Genomic DNA, 22,224 nt, shown 5'->3' on the forward strand with positions numbered 1-22,224 from the left:
TTCACAATACATATTTGTCTAGAAGAATATAGAAGCCATTAGTGGAAGTGTGTCCTAATTTTTTTTTTTAAGATTTATTTATTTATTCATGAGAGACACAGACTGAGAGAGAGAGGCAGAGACGTAGGCAGAGGGAGAAGCAGGCTCCCCACAGGAAGCCTGATGCGGGACCCGATCCCGGATCCCGGGATCACGACCTGAGCCCAAGGCAGGCACCCAAACACTGAGCCACCCAGGTGTCCCAAGTGTGTCCTAATTTGATGTATTTGCATTCTATTACACTTATGACATATAGCAATGCCATTTTAAATTGTGTTAATTATGATTGTGGTTTATGTTAATATGTCCATGGAAGATATCAGGGGAGAATACAGAGATAGGCATCTCTGGCTTTCCTCTGTTTATGTTCTCTTGAAACCTTATTTCATTTGCCATTACCTTTTTGGCATTAACATATTTCACATTTTAGGATGTATAGATCAGAAACACATTTTATTTTTAAGGTTTTATTTATTTAGAGAGCACAGTCCACGGGCGGGGCAGAAGAAGAGGGAGAGAAGGAATCTCTGGTTGACTCCACACTGAATGTGGAACTGAACGTGGGGCTCAATCCCAGCACCCTGAGATGAACTCAAGAGTTGGTTGCTCAACTGACTGAGTCACCAGATGTCTCCAGAAACAAAATTTTTTAAAAGATTTATTTATTTATTTTAGAGAGACAGAGAAATAGCTGGGGGGAGGGGAAGAAGAGGGCATGGGAGCAGAGAGAGGGAGAGAATCACAAGCAGATTCCACACTGACTGCTGAGCTTGAGGGAAGGCTCAGTCTCATGACCCTGAAATCAAGAGTCAGAGGCTTAACCAACTGAGCCACCCAGGTGCTCCCTCAGAAATAATTTTTTAAATATAGTTGAAGTAATGATTCCCTCTGAAACTTATTTGTGTTAATCACCTCTTTAGGAATTAATAAATAGGGATCCCTGGGTGGCGCAGAGGTTTGGCGCCTGCCTTTGGCCCAGGGCGCGATCCTGGAGACCCGGGATCAAATCCCACATTGGGCTCCCGGTGCATGGAGCCTGCTTCTCTCTCTGCCTATGTCTCTGCCTCTCTCTCTTTCTCTCTCTGTGACTATCATAAATAAATAAAAATTTAAAAAAAAGGAATTAATAAAATATCTAATGACTGACATTCAGTGAAAGGTAAATCTGGCACAGGAACCAGGTCCTTCTGGGTAAATGTGGTTTTCTTCCTATAAGAGAATCCATCCACATAGTAGGCAAAATTATGAAACCAGAGAAAAGGAGTTAATATTTTGGCATATCCACTATAATTATGTACCTCCTTTCCTGGGTTGAACAGCATCCACTCACAATTCATGTCCACCTGGAAACTATAAACATGATATATATCTTATGTGTGTGTGTGTGTCTGTATACAGACCGCATAAACATATATTTCTTCTAGAAGAAAAGAAGAGAAAAACTTCATTACTGTGTAGTAGAAAGAGTTCTTAGATGTGATTCCAAAAGCACGACTCGTAAGAAAAAATTATTAGGACTTTATCAAAAGTTAACACTTGTGGGACACCTGGGTGGCTCGGCAGTTTGGCGCCTGCCTTTGGCCCGGAGTGTGATCCTGGAGTCCCAGGATTGAGTCCTGCATCGGGCTCCCTGCATGGAGCCTGCTTCTCCCTCTGCCTGTGTGCCTCTCTCTCTGTCTCTCATGAATAAATAAATAAAATCTTTAAAAAAAAGTTAAAACTTGTGTTTTTTTAAAAAAAACACCATTTAAAAAGTAAAATGCAAGCCATGGAGAAGAGAAAATGTTTGCAAATTATGTATTTGAGGAGCTTGTATCCAGGATGTATTTTTAAAAACTCTTACAACTGAATGAGGAGACAATTCTAATTGAAAACAGACAATGATTTGAATAGACATTTCACCAAAGAAGATAGATGATTGGCCAACAGGAACAAAATGTGTAACATCGTTATGCATTTGGGGTATGTGTTTTAAAACCACATTGAGATACGCCCCTAGAATAACTAGAGTCAATAGCCAACACTGGCTAATTACCTTAATAGAAGGTAACAGGTTTTCACATTTGCTCTACATTCAGTCTATTGAATACATCTCTTTGGTTAAAGTACGTTTAAAAAAACCTGGCCTCACCAGATATAATTGGAAAGGGGTGGGATATTTAATCACCTCTTCAGATAATTATGGATAATATCCTTTGATAACCATACCAAAACTAGACAACTGGTTGTTTCTTAAAGGTTAAATGTGGAACCTGAAACTACTTTGGTGAATTTTAAAAAAGATTTTATTTATTTCATTTTAAAGAAAGAGAGAGAGCTCACAAGCAGGAGGAGCAGAGGGGGAGAGAAGGGGACAGGGAAAGAATCCCAAACAGACTCTGCACTGAGGGCTAAATCTCATGACACTATCATGACTAGAGCCGAAACCAAGGGTTGGACACTTACCCAACTAAGCCACCCAGATGCCCCACCATATCAGTGAATTTTTTGTAACTTGGTACGTTGTAACCTATCTTGAAAAAATAAAGCCAGTACCAAATACCAGGATTTAGTAGTGAAACGAGCAATATAACCTGGATATAAGCTCCTCCTCAAATACATGATTTGCAAACATTTTCTCTTCTCTGTGACTTGCTTTTTACTTTTAAATTAAAAAAAAAAATACAAGTTTTAACTTTTGATAAAAGTCCCAATGAACATTCTTTGTGTGAATTTAAAATGGTGTAGGCACTTTGGCAAACCATTTGGCAGTTTCTTAAACAGTTAAAAATAAACTTACCCAAAAACTCTCCATCCCCCTCTTCCCCTAGCCCCTGGCAGTCATCATTCTGTTTCTGTAACGTTGACTATTCTAGACATCTCATATAAGTACAATCATATAATACTGGTCTTTTGTGACTGGCTTATTCATTTGGCATAGTGTCTTCAAAGTTGTTCCAGGCTATAATGTATAACAGAATTTCCTTCCTTTTTAATATTACACTTTATGTATACTATTGATGGACCTTTGGGTTGCTTCCATCTTTTGGCTTTTGTGAATAATAGCTGTGATCTGTGTGGCTACTGTGAACATGGCTTATATATATCACTTCAAGATCCTGCTTTCAATTCTTTGGGTATGTACTCCAGAGTAGAACTGCTGGATCATTTGATAATTCTGTTTTTAAGTTTTTTGAGAAACTACCATACTGTTTTCCACATTAGCTGTACCATTTCACCCTCCTACTTGCAGTGCACAAGGTTTCCAGTTTCTCCACATCCCCACCAACATTTACCATCTTCTGGTTTTTTGATAGTGGCCATCCTATTGTGTGTGAGGTGGTATCTCATTGTAATTTAACTGATTTGAATTTTCCTAATGATTTATGATGTTGAGCATCTTCTCATATGCTTACTGGCCATTTGTATACCCTCTTGGGAGAAATATCTGTTCAACTCCTCCATCCATTTTTAAATCAGGTTGTTGAGTTATACAATTGACTTTTTTTATTTTATTTTATTTTATTTTATTTTATTTTATTTTATTTTATTTTATTTTATTTTATTTTTTACAATTGACTTTTTAGAATTAAATTATGCCATCTTTGGGCAGCTCTTTCTGCCCACAGGTCCTGTCCTTGTGGTTTAATAAAACCACCTTTTTGTACCAAAAAAAGAAAAAAAAGAAAATTCCACCATCTTTGCCCAGTAGGCTTTCTTTAAAGCTGTTGTCTTTTGCTACATCACTTTAGTCTTTGAAGACTTTCTTGCTTTCAAAAATAAGTAATCAAGGCACATATTCATTGCCCCAGACCTGGAATCAACCATTTTTCCATGGAGTCTTAGTTTCTTTTATACCATTGAATTATAACTTTGGGGACGTCTGGGTGGCTCAATGGTTGAGCGTCTGCCTTCCACTCAGGGCGTGATCCTGGAGTCCCAGGATCGAGTCCCACATTGGGCTCCCTACATGGAGCCTGCTTCTCCCTCTGCCTGTGTCTCTGCCTCTCTCTCTGTGTGTCTCTCATGAATAAATAAATAAAATCTTTAAAAAAAATTTGTAACTTTGAATCCCTAAGCAAACCTAGCATATAATAGAGCTACAATTAATATTTGCAGGTGAGCTAGGTTAGAGCCTAAAATCTCAATCAGGATCATGATGTAAAGAGAGTTTGATAGGTTATTCTAAATAAAACAATACTGCCCACAGACTTGACTTCCTTTGAAAAGCCTCCCAGCCTCCAGGTATAAATGAGCTACATGTTTCCTGGCTATTGAATATTTAGAAGAAAATCAATCTGTATCTCTAGAGACCTGTTGTGTTTTGTTTTAATTTTTAAATATGCATTTCTTTCTTTCCATAGATACTCTTCTTATTGACTATCAGTTCACTTTTAGCCTGTCCCAGGAAGATGACCGCTATTACACAGCCATCAATTTTGTGGCTACTCCCGATGAAGTAAGATTTTAAAAGTTTTCTTGCTTTGTTTTGAATTCGTGTGGATCTTTTTCTTGATCTTTGTGAATAGAAGCACTGCATTAGCAGTAGCCTTCAGAGTGGAGTACACAGGACTATGTTTAGAGGTTCAGGAAAGAAATGTTAGAATCTACACTTTATCTCCTGTCCATCTCAGAGGCCAGAATGGTATTGTTCAGATTTACCAGGATCTGATACCCAGACTGCCACTGACTCCACACATACTTGCTTTTCCATCAGCCCATCGCAGCTCCCACAGAAAAGGAGAGGAGACCGGAAGGGGACTTCCCCCATCAGTGGGGCACATAGCACGGCCCAGATTTACTCTCTCAAAACAGACCAGAGTTAACAAATATCTGCAAAAAGACTGCAGAGTGAAATTAATACCAGTGTTGTAAGGAAGGCTGCTGAGGTGATCTGTACCCAGACAAAGTTGTTAGCCTTATTAGGAGGTAAAAACAGTGAAGATGTAGTCAGGTCAAACCAGAAGTTAACCTGAAATAATTGGAATTATTAGGACAACTAATTGAAAGGTAGATTTATATCTACTTTCATTAATGATGAACCCTATCCTGACATAAGGTACTACCTGATGGTAGAAGGGAGCCAATATAGCATGACATTTAAAAGTGAAATGTCTGAAACATGAAGACATACCTATACGATTTCTTTAACGAAATATGAAGTCAATGGCCACTCCAGTAAATAATGAAATTTTACTAAACTTGATGATAAATTATTTAGGAACTTCCTTAATGGTTTCTTATTTCTCATCAACATACACAAAGCATTAAAAAATTCCTGTCACAATAAACATGATGAATAATTCATGGAAAATAATATGACAGTAAGCCAGGTTATATTTCTTTGTTAACAAATGTTATTGTTAACAAACATTGCTAAATCTAAAAAATAAATTAATAGCAGAACAAAATCCAGAGTGTGGAATGTTTACAATTATATGAAAGTAGGTTCTGTTTTTATATTCCATTTTAATAATAAAATTAAGAAGAAATGTATTAGATAGTGAATTTCTTTTTAAGTAAAAATAATAAATAACCTTAAATGAAAATATTATATGCACAGACTGTGTATCACATCATTTGAATGGCTGTGTTGACTGGAATTAAAAAAAAAAAGACTTTAGGATAAGATTATAGCAAAAGTGCCACACATGAAATTTATTTGATATTTTATTCATAAGCAGGTGGTTGAAATACTTAGTCTTTCACAAAGTAATTGATGTTGTTAATTTTATTTTAAATAAACATAATAAACTATTGGTAATACATCTTAATAAGGTGAGTGATCATGAAAATCTTTTGACCTCTTTGGAGTTCCCTGTTTTCTTATGACAGAATATTTCATAGTGTTAGCTAAAGTGTATGTTCTGTCTTTTATTAAAGCACAAGTTTATTGATCCTTTCCATGGAAACAAGTAATTGTTAGTAGTGTTCTTCCAGCATATATTAAAAATAAACAAACACTTGAGCTTCTCCTGCAAGAGGAAGGTGAGATTATATCAATAAACAAGAAGGTAATTAACTGCTTTGAGAGAGAAACTTCTGGTTTCAAAATCACTGTTTGGAAATGTTTCCATTGTTATGATTTTGTGCTGTAAATACCATCAAAACAACACCCTTAAAAATCTGTTGTTCTCATTTGTTTTTTGGTCTCTCAAGATGAAGAATTTCAGCAGGATTGGGTCCATTTATAAAATATAAAAATACAACATCTGATTCATTAGCAAAAATAATTATTTGACCACAAGAAAGAGGTTAGTCAAATTTCAGTGAAAACTAAAAATTAGTATTACAATTTACCCAGTGTACCCAGTAGTGCACTTTTATCTGTTGGCTCAGCACATTTCCCAGAGATTTCTTTCTCAGTCATTCAACCAAGAATCAAATAAATTAAACTAGTTCTTCAAATTATTGTATCTCGATAAGAGACAAGTAAGGTTTTCAAAGCTAATAAAAAAATTCAGTCATATTTCTCTAGAAATAATATTTTTAGTGAGAGAAAAATGTTTTTTAAATCTTGAATGAATACAGTCAAAATATTTTTTTAAGTTACTTTATTTCAGCTTTTTATGCTTTTTTTAAAAACCATTTTCACTTTGGAGAACTTTACACTGTATGTAGTCTATCAGTTCAGAAGTACATAGGTTTAATTTATAAATACACATAAACTGAGGACTTGGTTCAGTGTTTACTTATCAGCGTGAGCTCTCCAGACATTTGGAAACAGCTGCCCAGAGGATCCTTAGGAGGCTGACTCCCTTAACATAGGTCATAGGATTTAAGTCATCGTGCTCTGGTCAGGGACTTTTTTAAAACATACTTTTTTATGGAGTTAGGCATTTGATAAGCATTAAATTACACATTTATGGGAGAGAAATGAAATTTATTTGGGATGTATTGTTTATGTTGGTCAGAAATGTTACTCTCTTACAAGTGTGAGTTTCTTTTAAGACACTGTAAAATATCTGTTTTGTAGTTAAGAAAATTGAGAATAGCAAATTTTAATTACTACTTTATTTTAAAATCTGAAAACTGTTGTAATTAATTTTCTAACTATTTGCACTGCTCATCAGCAAAACAGGGATTTGGACATGTTCATCAATGCCTCCAAAAACTTCAACCTCAACATCACCTGGGCTGCCAGCTTCTCAGGTAAAGACATAACTAGAGAAGATCTTCCAAGTGGAGTAGATTGGTAACAGATTGAGAAATAGAATGTAGTTGTTGAGAAAAGAGGCTCTGGAGACAGATGGGCTTGAAACCCACCTTTGCCACTGATTACCTAGGAGACCTTGAACAAGTGTCCAAACACCTTTCTAGACCTTAGGTAATGTTATCTGTCATAAAGAAAAGATAGCAATACTTATCTCCTAGAATTGTTGGGTCGATTATATCAGGTTATACATGCTAGCACCTCCAGTGGTATCAGGCTCAGTTCATGCTCATCACCCCTGCCCTGCTATCAGCTATGATAGCACTGCTGCAGACACTGCTCTGGCACTCCCATCGTCATCCCTGTTCAGGCTTCAGAAATGGAAAATGGAAATGACTCAAGAGTTTCAAGAAATGGAAATATTTAAAATAGAATGAAAAAAAATAAAATAAAATAGAATGAGATCTTGGTAGACACAGGGAAGTATACTTTGGGAATTAAATCAGGCTTGAAGAACATAGTGTTTGCTCCCATCTGTGTTGCTGCAATTCACTAAAGAAGATCTGGGCAAAAGATCTACTGAGGATCTAACAGGTGGGCCTGATGTAGTGCCTACAAACGTAGCTCAACAAACGTGGGTTTGAACTCTGCCTGTTACCACCCATGCTGCACTGTACAATTGGGTAGATTAAGCTTTCTGAGCCACTTTCCTCATGGATACAGGGAATGCAAGAAACATCTAGCTGTACATGGGATGGTACAATGAGACAATAAAGGAAGTAGTTCACATAGTGCTTGAAACACAGCGGTATCTCATTGGATGCTAAAACTGTGCTTCTTTATCATTAGTCTTCCAGTACTAGTTTTTGTTCAAAACACAACCAGTTAGACTGAAGCAAAATTAAACATTACCTTTGCATGTCTTATGTTATCATGTTTTAAAAGATTGTATGGAATTCAGAAAAGGTATGGAAACTTGCAGTAAGGAAACACTTTGAAGAGAAAGTCTGAATTATCAGAACACTGGGAGAAGGGCAACATCTCTGAACATGTGAATGCTTTTCAATGATTATTTTCAGTGAGCACCCAGCAGTCTGGACTCAAGTCACACTCAAGTTAATGCAGACATAGAAAAAATCTATTTTATGAATCTTTGTAGACACCAGAATTCCTGGCTGAGGGAGAATATGGAATGTTGAAGGACCATTTGGAAGTAGGATGGGTTTATACCAATTGGGGGGTTTAAATACAGTTGTAGCTGATAGCAGAAGGGACTGAGTGACCCTCTAGAGCTCCTTCCTTCCTGTTGCTGAGACATGAGGTCACTGGTAGTTAGGAAGTGGGAGGTGAATCAGTGTCTCTGGCATGGGAGATCAGAAGCATGGACAAACAGGTCTAAAGGGGAAATGCAAAGCAGTTTAAGTGCTCCATGCAGAATGAAAGCTGTTGTTTGTTAATGGGATTCTAGTGGTATCTGCATTTTCACAACTATGTGTCATCCGTTGAGGTGGAGAGGAGTTGCAGAGCCTCCTGGCAGAACCATTCTAGTTAAGGGCACAGCCTTGCATATCAGCCTTCCCACTGCAAATCTCAACTCTGCTTATTCCTGGCTATGTGACCTGAATCAAGTTACTTAGTTTCTCCGAACCTCAGTATTCTGATCTGTAAATGAGAATAATAAGAGTTATTGTTAGAATTAAATGAGGTTGTACTCTCAGAGGCTATTCCTGGAATGCAATATGTTCAGTACATGCTGTTATTATTAATGAGGGCAGATTCTGTCCAGAAAAAAAAAAAAAAGACTCTTGCATTTCATTCTTTTCTTCCTGATAGCGGGAACCCAGGCTGGAGAAGAGATGCCTGTTGTTTCAAAAACCAACATTAAGGAGTACAAAGATAGCTTTTCTAATGAGAAGTTCGATTTTCGCAACCACCCAAATATCACTTTCTTCGTTTATGTCAGTAATTTCACCTGGCCCATCAAAATTCAGGTAAGAAGTGTTTTTGGTCTCAACCTGCAGATATACTGAAATCACTCCAGTGGAGACTCAATCCACTAATTTGGAACTTGAGGTAAATGAGGCATATGATACTGCTTTGCCTTTGTAGTATCTATGGCAGAAGAGTGCCAAGCACACGAACACCATAAAGAAGGTTGTGGTAGGGATGGCTTAAATCACTTAAGAAAGAGACTTATAAGCACTTTTGAAAGCAAGTTGGCCTGTTACAAATTTGTTAATTATAGCTGTATTCATCTCTCTTCACTGAGCACTTGCCCTGTAAAAGCCTGTAGAGCTTCTGTTCTGGAGTGAATTAGGAGGGTATAATGAAGCAAACACACTGAAACCAGTGAGTCAGTGTGAGGAGTGCCATACAAAAAGATGCCACAGCATTTATGGCATCTTTAAAGGAAGATAGAGTGTGGTGCATGGCAGCATAAGGTTGCATGTAAAAGCATAGGCCCTGTGGTCAGACAGATGTGGGTGTGAGTCCTGGCCTCTCCTAGACAGATCATGTAGCACATCTCAGATTTTCGGTATGTGACTTGACCTGCTGCTGCCACCGATGTTACCAGCCTCGAACCTTCTCTCTGTTCTCAGGGGACCAGTGGACTCCCTCTTAAAGACCAAGATGCATGGCCTTATTTTGCTCTCCAGGCCTTGCCTCAGTACTTTTTGCGTATACCCCCTCTATTTTGGGTAAATGTGGAATTCAGGGTTGGGTGGATTTTCAGGGACTGGTGTGCCTTTAGCCGTAGAAGCGTGGTCCCGGGCTTGGTCTGTGGCCATTTGCCGGCTCTCAGAAGCAAGCCATTACTGATCAGTTAGGATGGGTGTGCAACTGAATCCTGGTGGTTTTGTGTTCATCCCTTGGGAGGATGACTAAAGAACAATCTTTTCATTCCTGGAATGTGGGAATATGTTCTGTGTTGTGTTTTTTTTCTCACCAGCCGCTTCCCTTTCTGTCTAGATGGTCCACAAATGTGTTCATCCTCTATCTGCTTTTCCCTTTATTTTCTTTTTTTAAAGATTTTATTTATTTATTCATGACAGCGAGAGAGGCAGAGACATAGGCAGAGAGAGAAGCAGGCTCCTTACAGGGAGCCCGACACGGGACTTGATCCCAGGATTGGGATCATATCCTGAGCCAAAGGCAGATGCTCAACTGCTGAGCCACCCAGGTGTCCTCCTGCTTTTCCCTTTAATCTTACACACTTCCTGCTTCTCTCCTCAGCCAGCCTTCTTGTGGTGTTGGCTCCCCATTTGTGTTTCCTCTTATCTACTCACCTATCAGCCCGCTGCAAAACCTCCTCCGCTCGCCACATCCTCTGACCAGGCTCTTTAGAGAATCTCCTTCCTTAAACATTGAGGTTGTTTGGGAATCAGGCATTGGTTCTCTTTAGTCTTCATCCCAGTTTCCCTGTAATTCCATCCCACTGTTGTAGGACTTATGGTTCTATTTCTGTACTAGTGATCCTCGGTTCTGTCTCCAGCTCAGCTTCAACGAGCACTGCAGACCAGTATTCTTGGTTGCTGCCTAGACAGCTCTAATTGGACGATCACAAGCTCCTGCCATCAGCATTTAGTCACTCTTGTGACCCTAACCCCAAGGCCCATGCTTCCTTTCTCAATGAATGACATCACCATTCATCCTGTTTTCTTTTGCTGTCCTTGTTCGGTTTCTATATCAAGGTTAAATTAACCGTTAATAATTATAAATTGAGGAGCTTTCTCATTTCTGGAAGAGATTATATAAGATTAGAATTATGTGAACCTTGAATACTTGGTAGATCTCTCTTATAAAATCATTAGTATTTTATTTGTGGAGATTTTTTTTTTAACTGTTGATTCAACTTCTTTAAAAGTTATAAGATATTTTGGATTTTCTCTTTCTGTTCCAGTCATTTAAGATAATTTTTTCTAGGCATTAACTTATTTCATTTTTTCAAATGTATTGACACAAAGTGATTTTCACACTATCCTCCAATCTTTGCAGCATCTGTGCTTAAGAGTACTGAATCATACACCTAAAAGTGGGTAAAACAGTAAATTTTACCTTAAATATTTTTTAACCCAATTATAAAAATTTAAATATCACAGCAAGATTTTTTTTGTAGATACAGACAAGCTTATTCTACAATTTATACAAAAAGGCAGAGATTCTAGAATAGCTATAACTGGTGTGAAATAGAGGAGTAATGTGGGAAGAATCACTGTACACAATGTTAAGACTTACTGTTTAGCTACAGCAATCAAGACTTTGTGGTTATTGGTGGACGGATATACACAGATCAAGGAATGGAATAAAGAACCTTGAAATAGAACCACACAAATATGTCCAACTGATTTTTGACAAAGAAACAAAGACAGTTAATTCAGTGGAAGAAGGATAGCCTTTTCAAATAAGTAGTGCTGGAACAATTGAACAACTATAGACAAATAAATGAACTTCAACCTAAACATTTCATCTTACATAAAATCAGCTCTTTATGGATCACAGCTCTTTTCTTTTAAAGTGAAATATTTATTCAGCTTCTTGTCATGCCAAAATATTTTATGTATATACCACTATAATTAGCACACCCTCTCTAACAGGCAAAATTGTACGTCAAATTATATTTCATGTTACCTAATTGTGTAAAAATATAAAGTAAAAATGATTTTTCAATTCCATTTAATATTACTAATAAACAGCTCAGCAGAAGATATGAGGTACAAAATCATAGTAAAATATGACACAGGAAGAGCATAATATAATTCCCACTTGTCATAATTTGTTATGAATATACAAAGGCAACTTGTTAAAATGTTGTGTTTACTAAGATTCTGGCAATTGCTTTTTGTAGTAAGACATAACATACCAGACCTGCCACTCGACTTATTTATCATAAGTCTCAGCCTCAAGATGAAGCTGTTTAAAAAAAAAAAGTCAAAAGCCTGGGCTTTTTTATTTTGTTTTGTTTTTTACCTGCTAAGTGTCTTGGCAAGTATGCCATTAAACACAGCAAGAAATTTAAGATAGCAAAAATCAAGAGTTAATAAAAGCTAAACATTACAACCTAAACAAAATTCATACAAAAATAACTATCACTGGTTACATAAAATATTCCTGACTAGTTAAAACTTAACAGTATAAAACATACATTTTAGAATATTTAGCAGTCAGGCTCAAAAAGTAGTGTCTATTTGAAATATTCCTCTCCAAAGCCAAACTGTAGTCAAAATTAATTCAAATGTTGTAAAACTTTCTAATGCTAAAAAGCGTTCAATATTATTGAAGTGGAGCTAAATTCCAGATGCTTTGTGGCACTGTCATGCCACAAAGGGCTGTTTCTTTGGTTCATTTAAAGCAGCAAATGAAAAATAAATAAATAAACAAACAAACAAACAAATAAATAAATAAAGCAGCAAATGACAGAGTCCAAGAATGTCAGAGGGCAAGATTGCTATGCCCAGCTCTGACCTCCCCATGAAGCATGGCTATACGTCCGCAGAAATTGGATGTGTGAATATAAGAGGCATGCTATTCGGGGATCCCTGGGTGGCTCAGCGGTTTGGTGCCTGCCTTTGGCCCAGGGCGCGATCCTGGAGTCCCGGGATCGAGTCCCATGTCGGGCTCCTGGCATGGAGCCTGCTTCTCCCTCCTCCTGTGTCTCTGCCTCTCTCTCTCTCTCTCTCTCTCTCTCTCTCTCTCTCTCAATGTCTATCATAAAAATAAATAAATAAACAAACAAACAAACGAGCGAATAAGTAAATAAATAGGCATGTTGTTCTGCCATCTGAAGAGGTTGCCCCCCCACAAAAGCTCCTTCCCCAGATAAATAAAAGTATATAAGGGGGGAAATTAAAATACACTTATCTATAGAGTACGGATTTTGAAATATCAATGTGATCCCTATTTCAAAAATGTTCTGTGGAGTCATTGGGTCATTTCTGATTACATCTTAATGATGTATCCAGATTCAACTTCTTTGATTTATCGTGACACACTTCTAGTCAAAAATGTTAACTTTATCCCCAAATATCTTAACGACTAGCACAACTGGTAGTGTACTATCTCCCAGAGTTGGTAAGTCCTGGAAGAGAAAAAAATAGATGTTCAAGCAGCAGGCAACAATGATGGCCCTTTCACACAGCAGCATCTGTGTGGTACTGAATAGTCCAGGACTAATTCGAAAAACAGGAACATTCATGCATTTTTGTAATTATGTCTTGATTCTCACAGTTGAAATTTCCTTAAACATAGCTCTTTCTTTATAAGGGAATCCTGATTTTTCTTATAATGTTATGGCCAGTCAGGACTTGAACTGCAGCCTTCTTTTTCTCCTTACCATGTTTTATATGCTTCTTTTTCTTTTTCTTTTTTTTTCTTACTGCTACTTTTTCTTATTCTTCATTGCTTCCTTTTTTGCCCAAACCTCCTCAATATAATCTGATTCTGATACGTACTCCAGTGACAAAGGTTTATCATCAGAATTCATCTTTTTCTTTTTTTTTTTTTACTGAGTCCTTTCATGTCCTTTTCTTTTCTCATTTGCATACTTTGATGTATTTTTTAACAGTTTTTAAGATTTATTTATTTTAGAGCAAGGACGTGAGTATACATACATGAGGAAGAGAGAGAATCTCAAGCAGACTCCTCACTGAGCACAGAGTCCAACATGGGGCTTGATCCCAGGACCCTGAGATCATGACCTGAGCCAAAATCAAGAGCTAGACAGACACTCAACTAACTGAACTACCCAGGCAGCCCTTGACTTCTTTTATAAATTATCCTTACTGTCCACTTCAGTTTCTGATGCAGAGCTTTCAAAAAATTTATGTGAATGTTTCTTCTTTTTCCTGTTTCCTTGTTTTTTTATCCTCCTCTTCAGAATCTGAAGAACTACTAGAAGAACTGATAGAGAAGAAGATAAATACCTACCAGATTTCTTTTCTTTTATCTTTCTCTTTTTTTTTTTTTTTTTTTTGGATGAGCTCTCACTTCCAGTTAGTAATTTCTCCCTGTGTTTTTCTAGTTCTTTCTTCTAGTTCTCATTCTTTTTTATCTTCAAATTCAGCCAATGCCTTAGAGCTTTTTTCTTTTCTTCTGCTTTTTCTCAGGTAGGCCCTGGTCAATTCAGATAATCTGGGACTGTTGACTCTGAAGGCTGGATTGAACCCCTTAATCTGGCCATTGCTGTTGGGTTCATGTAGGCCACCCGATTGTGTCACTTCCCCATGGTGCAGGGCTAAAGATACGATCAGACACCAAGGGCAGTCAGGCCAAAGAGGCCACCGAAGAGGACCTGCTGCAGGACCTTCTGTCAACTTGTGATCACAGCTTTAAATGTGAAATGTAAAACTATAAAACTTTTAGAAAAAAAAAATAGTGGTAGAACTTCACATCCTAAGGCTAAGCAAAAGGTTTTTAGACTCAACAACAAAGGGAAAAATCAATAAATTGGACCACATCAAGACCAAAAGCTTTTGTTCTGTGAAAGACCCTGGCAAGAGGATGAAAAAATAATCTACATACTGAGAAAATATTTGAAAATCATTATTTCTAACCAAGCACTTGAATCTAGAATATAAGAATTCTTAAAATTCAATATTAGGGGCACCTGGGTGGCACAATCAGGTTAGCATCCAACTCTCAGTTTTGGCTCAGGTCCTGATCTCAGGATGGTGAGATTGAGCCCTGTGTCAGGGTTCACACTCAACATGGAGTCTGCTTAGGACACCCTCACCCTCTTCCTCTGCCCCTCCCCCACCTAAATAAATAAATAAATAAAGCTTTTAAAAAAATCTCAACATTCAAAAAGAAATACTTCTATTAAAAAATGGACAAAAGATATGAAGAGACAATTCACCAAGGAGAATATACACTATGGCATACAAGCTATATGAAAAGATACTCAGATTTAGTAATGCAAATTAAAACCAGAATGAGACATCACTGCATACCTATCAGAGTAGCTAAAATTAAAACAGTGATAATACCAAATGCTAGAGAGAATACAAAGAAATTGGATCACACATATATTCCTGGTGGTAAAGTAAGATAGTTTAGCCACTTGGAAGATAGTTCTGCATTTTCTTATGAAACTAAATTTGTACTTAATATACAACCCAGTAGTTGCATTATTGGGCATTTATCCCAGAAAAATGAAAACCAGTGTTTACAAAGACTACCTATACACCAATGTTCATAGCACGTGTCCAGCAACATTAAGCAGCTTTATTCATAATAGTCCCAAACTAAAAACAACCCAAGTATTCTTTAGCAGGTAAATGGCTAAACCTTGCTACATGCATACATATCATAGAGTAACACTCAGAAATAAGAAACAAACTGTTGATACAACAATCTGGATAAATCCCAAGAAAATTTTGCTGAGGAGGGGGTAACAATCTTAGAAATTTACATACTGTATGATTCCATTTCTATAACATTTGAAAATTTAAATTTTAGACCAAAAATACAGATATATCTATTGAAGCTTCAACTTTTTTACTTTTCCTGACTGACCTCAAGACCCTCTTTTAAAAAGTCATCTGGGGGAATCCCTGGGTGGCTTGGTGGTTGGGTGCCTGCCCTCAGCCCAGGGTGGGATCCTGGGGTCCCAGGATCAAGTCCTGTATCGGGCTCCCTGCGTGGAGCCTACTTCTCCCTCTGCCTGTGTCTCTGCCTCTCTCTGTCTCTGTGTCTCTCATGAATAAATAAATAAAATCTTAAAAAAAAAAAAGTCATCTGGGAGTGCTTGGGTGGCTCAGTCATTTAAGTGTTCAAGTCTTAATCTCAGTTCAGGTAGTGATGTGATATCATGAATTCAGGCCCTGCGTTTAAAAATAAGCAAACAAACAAACAAACAAACAAACAAATGCAGTCACTGATTAGGTCAGGCCCATCTACACTCAAGGGGAGAGATTATATGGTGTACACACTAAGGTAAGGGAAATCTTAGATGTCAACCAGGGATTTAGATTGTTTGACTCCATAGAGGTTGAACTCTAGGCTTCAGTCAATTTCAATTTGGTAATGTCTCCTAACACTAATTATAGATGAGATACGTATATAAAATATTTGATTTGAAGTCTAGTACATATTATTTCTTGAGTTGTTTTAAGTTGAGATTGTTTTCAGACTGACATACCTTATTATTTCTGAATCTGATTGAACTTCAGGCTTTGTTGTATAAAACTGAAAAATGATTAACATTTTTAAGATTTTTAGTGAAAATCTTAACTTATGCTACTGACATTTTTCCTATTTGGAAAGAGGGCTCTGTGCATATAAACAAGCTCTTGTGCTGGAGATAGTCATGCTGTTGCCAATGCTGAGCTCTAGTTTTTTTCCTCCCAATGCCCTGTTGCTCCACCCTCTGAAAGCCACTGAAATGGTTTTAGAGCATTTCCTTCTAGAGGGATCTCTTCCCCACACTTACTTTTTAAAGTACTAATTTTAAGTTTAAGAGTCCAAGATATGTTGATTTGCTGCCTGATTTGGGGGGCTTTTTACCTGGGCTAGATCACTTACTTGAATAAGATCCACTTATGAAAGCTATATTCAGGAGCACTTTCGAAAAAAAACTATGGCATGTTCACCATTTAGTTTGCCAAGCTCTCCTTGAACAAGCAGGTAAGTTCTGTTGGAACTATGTCTTTTTGCTCTTTGGTAGAACTAACTGTAGTATTTGCAGGCAGCTTATCTAGACCTGTGTGTTCTCGCTGTCTTCACATGACACTGGTTCTCTGTGCACTTGGACCGTATGTGGCTGTATGTGTGTGGAGGGCTGAGCTTGTGTCTTCCTGGGCATGTGAAGTGGTGTGTTCAACAAAGGAGGCTTTGCGTTTCTGTACTGCTCTAATTTCCTCAGAGCCTTAGCTTTCCTAGATGTAGTTCACTCTTAAACACACCCATGCATACTTAGAGACTATCCAGATTCAGTAAAAAGGTAGAGACTAATTGAACGAAAAGAATAGGTGCAGTGTAGGCCATTCAAGTAAATTTTAGTTTGGCTTTCAGTGTAGGCAAAAGCCGTTTTGTCCCTGATTCTCATTTTTTAAAGCAAAATAATGAAGGAAATCTCGTTCTTTACTCAGAATTCATGTAAACCTTGATGCTTTAAAAATGGTAATGTTAAACTCAAGTTCCTTCACTCTGAACCAGTCCCAGGATTCTTTTCCATAATTAGGAACAGATCAAAACTTTTAACTGCTGAGGGAATTTGAAACCAACTATAAAAATGTTTGTAGATGCAGTTTAAAATTAAAAAAAAAAAAAAAAAGCCCACCCAGATTGAAAAGGCCTTGTGAGCAAGAGGGTGATGGGGGTATTGGGGTCAGTTGTGCCTGTTTTCTGGTGAGTTGCTACTGTGGGTGAGCACCGCTCCCTCATCCTCTGCTTTCTGAAAGCGATACTGGATGTCCTCACCAAGAAGCAGAGACTCAGCAGGCATAGCCATGCCCATAGTTTGGGAGGGTAGGGATTCAAGATAGAGAATGGACAGGCAGACCATTTTTTGTGTAAGGTGGGAAGGTGGGCAGTGAAGCTAGGGTTCTGGCTTGTTAATGGCTCTGCAACAGAGGTTGTTATTGTAATGTGGAACTAATATTAAAGCCCTCTCCATGCCGGGTGTTTCATATGCTGGTTTATGTAAGAGGCTAGTGTTCGCAAGTGAAGGCAGCACAGAATTTGTATTGAGAACTGAGCATTCATTTAGACTTCAGAATTACGTTTATGAGTGCTAACAGGATTGCTCTCCTGAGCAAAGGATCTATGAAACTTTTATTAACTCAGATATACTTTTTTTTGTGACCACTTTATTGAAATATAATTCACATACCATACAATTCACCCATTTAAAGCACACAATTTAGTAGTTTTAGTATATTCACAGAGTTGTATGACCACGACCACAATAAATTTTGGAATATTTTCATCAGCCCAAAAAGAAATCCTGTACTCATTAGCAGTCACTCCCAATTCCTCCTTCCGCCTAGACCCTGGCAACCACCAGTCTGTGTTCTGTAGCCATAGACTTGCCTAGTCTGGCATTTTGTGTTAATTGGGTTACATAACATATGGTGCTTTGTGGCTGGCTTCTTTGACTTAGCATAATGTTTTCAAGATTCATCCATATTTAGTAGGTTTGAGTTCTTAACTCTTCTTAAATATTGAATGATACTTTATTGTATGGATATGCCACACTTTGTTTATTTTTCTGTTGATGGATACTTGGGTTGTTTTCACCCTTTTGCTATTATGAATAATGCCAGATACACTTTTAATGTTTATACTTTTGTATAATGATAATAATGGTGGTGTGTGTACATACCTCCTGTTAGATATCTGTACCATAAGAGTCTTAAGAATGATAACACTATGGAATACATTTAGAACTGAACTACTTAAAGTATAAATCTTTCTTTGTTTCAAAGTGGCATTTAAGGTTCTTGTACTACCTTGTGGTTTCCACTAGGATCATTATTTATTATTCCTCCTTCCTGAAAGCCTCTTTTCTTCTACTTTTCACCCATGACTTTGGCTGTTGCTCCCTTGAATTTACTCTGGACCCTTTCTCCCTGGACAGTCTCATCCACACCATCTGTGAATACCACCTATGGTAGGGATGGGTAGGTCTCCCTTGCTAGCAGATCTCTCCCATGATCTCCATAGCCAGGAGGCTTCCTTTAACATCTGTTCATTCCGCAGACTTTGTAGCCTTGAACGGATGAGAGTAGCTATCAGATGCTGGGTGGCAGGCTGTGCCCCCATGTTCCTGGGAGCCCTGGGAGGAGAGGGGAGTATCTCGCGCCACCTGAGTCCGAGTGAGGATGGGCAGTGCTGAGTGGAGTCTCAGGGGCATGTGGTTGGGGAGCAGGGGTGTTTGGGCTGGGGAAAGGACATACCCAATCCCTTGCAAGAACTACTGGGAGTTTATCAGAGGTAGAGTGGTAGCGCTGTGAACAAGGTGCTGGAGAACTGGGCAGAGGCTGTCGTAAAGAGACTGGAGACTTCAGCTGAGCGGTGGCAACTATAGCTTGAAAAGCACTGGGAGTTGCTGGAAGTGACTGAAGATGGGTATTTTCAAAAGACCCCTTTGGCAGCAGTTGGGAGAATGGATTGGAAGGAGCTGGGCATGAGTTGGGGAGTCCAGGTAGAATTCTTGTTTAGAAACCCAGGGGAGGGGGTCTGGTGACCCTCAGGCATATCCTTTAGAAACTTTCTTTCCTCATCTGTTTCTCTATCACTGTAGACTCTTGTCTGGCTTTTCACTCTGCAAAGATTTCCTCAAGGGCAAGGACAGTGTCTTCTATTTCTGTGTCTTCAGTGTTGCAGCATAGTGTTGATCAGCAGTAGACACATCGCAAATGTGTCCTAGATGAATGTGTAGTTGTAGATATATGGGAGCTTTTGGGCTGGTATCAGAACTTTGTTCTTTTTTGCAACTTTTCTGAAGGTGCTGACAGCTTTTTCTGATATTGTCAGAGTGATTGCCAACTAGTGCTAAGGTGCCAGCTAGGGTTGGAGAGCAAGAATTTGTCATGTCAGTCGGCACAGTCCGGTGTTAGAGGATTGAATTGCTCTAGCATGTTGTCGTAAGAGTTGAGAGGTAGAAGAAAGGACAGAGATGAAAACATAAACATTCTAATTTTACAAACAGGATAGTTAAGAGGATATATATATTGAAATATTTAAGAATGAAATGATGGGGGAAGCCTGGGTGGTTCAGCGGTTAAATGTGTCTGGAGTCCTGGGATTGAGTCCCACATTGGGCTTTCTGCACGGAACCTGCTTCTCCCTCTGCCTGTGTCTCTGCCTATGTCTCTGTCTCTCTCTGTGTCTCTCATGAATAAATAAATAAAATCTTTAAAAAAAATAATGAAATGATAGGTAACCTGGGATTTCCTTCAAAATAATATGATTGTGGGGAAAGTGGGTAGCCTGTGGATGAAACAAGACTGGACTTGAGCTGGTGATTATTACAGGTGGGTGTGACCACACTGAGTTCATTATCCTATTCTCTGTACTTTTTTAAAAGTTTAAAATTTTCCATAATAAAAAAATGAAAGATAAAACACGTGATAGAAAAAAAAAAATAAAGACCCAAGTATACTATTTAACCTCCTGAAGGTAGCCTCAACTGGGTCTGCAGCCTAGACTAGCTGGGACCTTAGCACATCAAGACCAGCTGGGATGTATCTTGGAACTGACCTTATCTTTTACTTTGCAGGAAGTGCACAGTATTTTACTAGGGTTTTACCAGTTATTGACTGCTGTTGGACAGTGTCTAGAACAGTCAGGAAGGAGTCAGGGACAAAACCCTGTCTAACACACCTCACACTGGTGAAATGGCAAAGGGAGCTTCCCTGGGAGCCACTGACTTCACCTCCACGCAGGGTTGCAGAAGAGTCCTGATGGCTGCTCCTTGTGGGCAATGAGGCCCAGGAATCTGCCTTGCAGTGGGCCATGGCTAAAATGTCTCCTGCTTTTGCAGCTGCCTGTGGGTAACAGGGATATCCTTCCCCTGTATTAGAGGTGTTCTATCCGTTTCCTGTCTCTGTTGGCATCCTTCTAGCACTGTCACCCTCAGAATGACAACATTGATGTAACTAGACTGGAAGGGGCATGTGGGAATGGTGGCCTCAGTTACCCTCCTTTATAGTAGGAAGTCAGTAAGTGATGCCCAAAATGGCTAAGTCAAGAAATAGCAAATTAAAAAACAAAACAAAAAAAAACAAAAAAAAATTTTGGGACGCCTGGGTGGCTCAGTGGTTGAGCGTTTGCCTTTGACTCAGGGCATGATCCCAGGGTCCAGGATCAAGTCTTACATTGGGCACCTGTGGAGATACTGCTTCTCCTGCTGCCTATGTCTCTGCCTCTCTCTCTGTCTGTCTCTCATGAATAAATAAATAAAATCTTTTTTAAAAATTAAAAAAAAAACTTCTTAGTGATAAAAAGATAACCCCCCAGAAGAACATAAAAAAAAAAACTGAAATAAAGGTGAGGGCCTCTGGAGAGAAACCTTGAGGAGAGGATGTAGGGAGCAAGAACCATTGTTTTGCATGATTAGCTGTTTGTTCTGGTAGCGATTTCAACCAAATGTATCTAGTTCTTAATAATTTTTAAATTATTAACGATCATGATAAGATGGAATAGGAATTCTGGAGAGTGGTGAAAAGAATGGCTGAAAGGCTCTGTGGAAAAGCAAGCACAGAGCACTATTGGGGTGGGAGGTTGGGTGTGCACAGATGGTGAGTGTTAGCTTACACATCAGGAGTGAGTGGCTCAGTAGAATTAACTAGCCTTGAGGCTAGTATTTGTTCATCCATTCATTCACTTGTTTCCAAATACCTACCTTGTTGATTACACAAACGTTAGAAATGCAATGTTAGAAATACACATGTTAGAAAAATAATTTGTGGTAGTTGGCTATAAGAAATGTCTTACTTTTATTTTTAGAGTGCCCTCCCTACCTTAGTTGATAAGAAATTCATTCCCAAAGAGTGCCATCACCTTCTCGCAGGAGCTGTAGGAACCTTAGGGCTTACCCATGCCCAGAGATCTGGGGAAGGCCTCTGATCTTCATTCACTGACTGATGCTACCAGCACCCTGGCTTATGGCCCACAGGGTTGTTTGAAGGCAGCTGTCCTAATTCCCATGTGTGACAGGCTTGGCCATTGGGTACAGAATAGTCTGTGAGGTCCAAGAGCCTCCCCAGGCCTGCCATGCAGTCTCCTTATATTCCTTGGCACTTTCAAAACTAGAACATCTGCCCTGCTTCCATTTCCTGGCCTCAAAGTTTGGGTCATGCTTCTCTGTTTGTTTCAATGCATTACCCTCTCTTTCTCTACTGTCACCTTTCCCCCCACTCCCAATATCCACCATACCCCCATCCCTGGGGAAGATCCAGGTTAATTTCTTTGGGGGCCAAACCTTCTAAGTAAAAATGACACATTTTTTCAGCCCTATTCCTGAAACACTAAAGGAATTGTTTGGGGTAAGGAGCAGGGTAGATTTTTTCCTTAATTCCTTGTTTCAGGATTTCCTAAAGTATGATCTTTGG

General features: G+C 38.6%; 1 protein-coding gene and 1 pseudogene across 1 annotated transcript in view; one reads left to right on the forward strand and one right to left on the reverse strand.

Annotated features, from left to right (window-relative positions):
* Nucleotides 1-22,224, forward strand: part of ATRN (attractin) — a 160,516-nt gene that overhangs the window by 99,558 nt on the left and 38,734 nt on the right. Inside the window, 3 exon segments of the mRNA XM_055345920.1 lie at nucleotides 4,383-4,477; nucleotides 7,092-7,170; nucleotides 9,005-9,162. Of these exon segments, the coding sequence (XP_055201895.1) occupies nucleotides 4,383-4,477; nucleotides 7,092-7,170; nucleotides 9,005-9,162 (332 nt within the window).
* Nucleotides 13,856-14,393, reverse strand: LOC129523274 (protein FAM133B-like; annotated as a pseudogene).

Source organism: Nyctereutes procyonoides, unplaced genomic scaffold, assembly GCF_905146905.1.
Source record: "Nyctereutes procyonoides isolate TBG_1078 unplaced genomic scaffold, NYPRO_anot_genome, whole genome shotgun sequence".
Taxonomy (NCBI): Eukaryota; Metazoa; Chordata; class Mammalia; order Carnivora; family Canidae; genus Nyctereutes; species Nyctereutes procyonoides.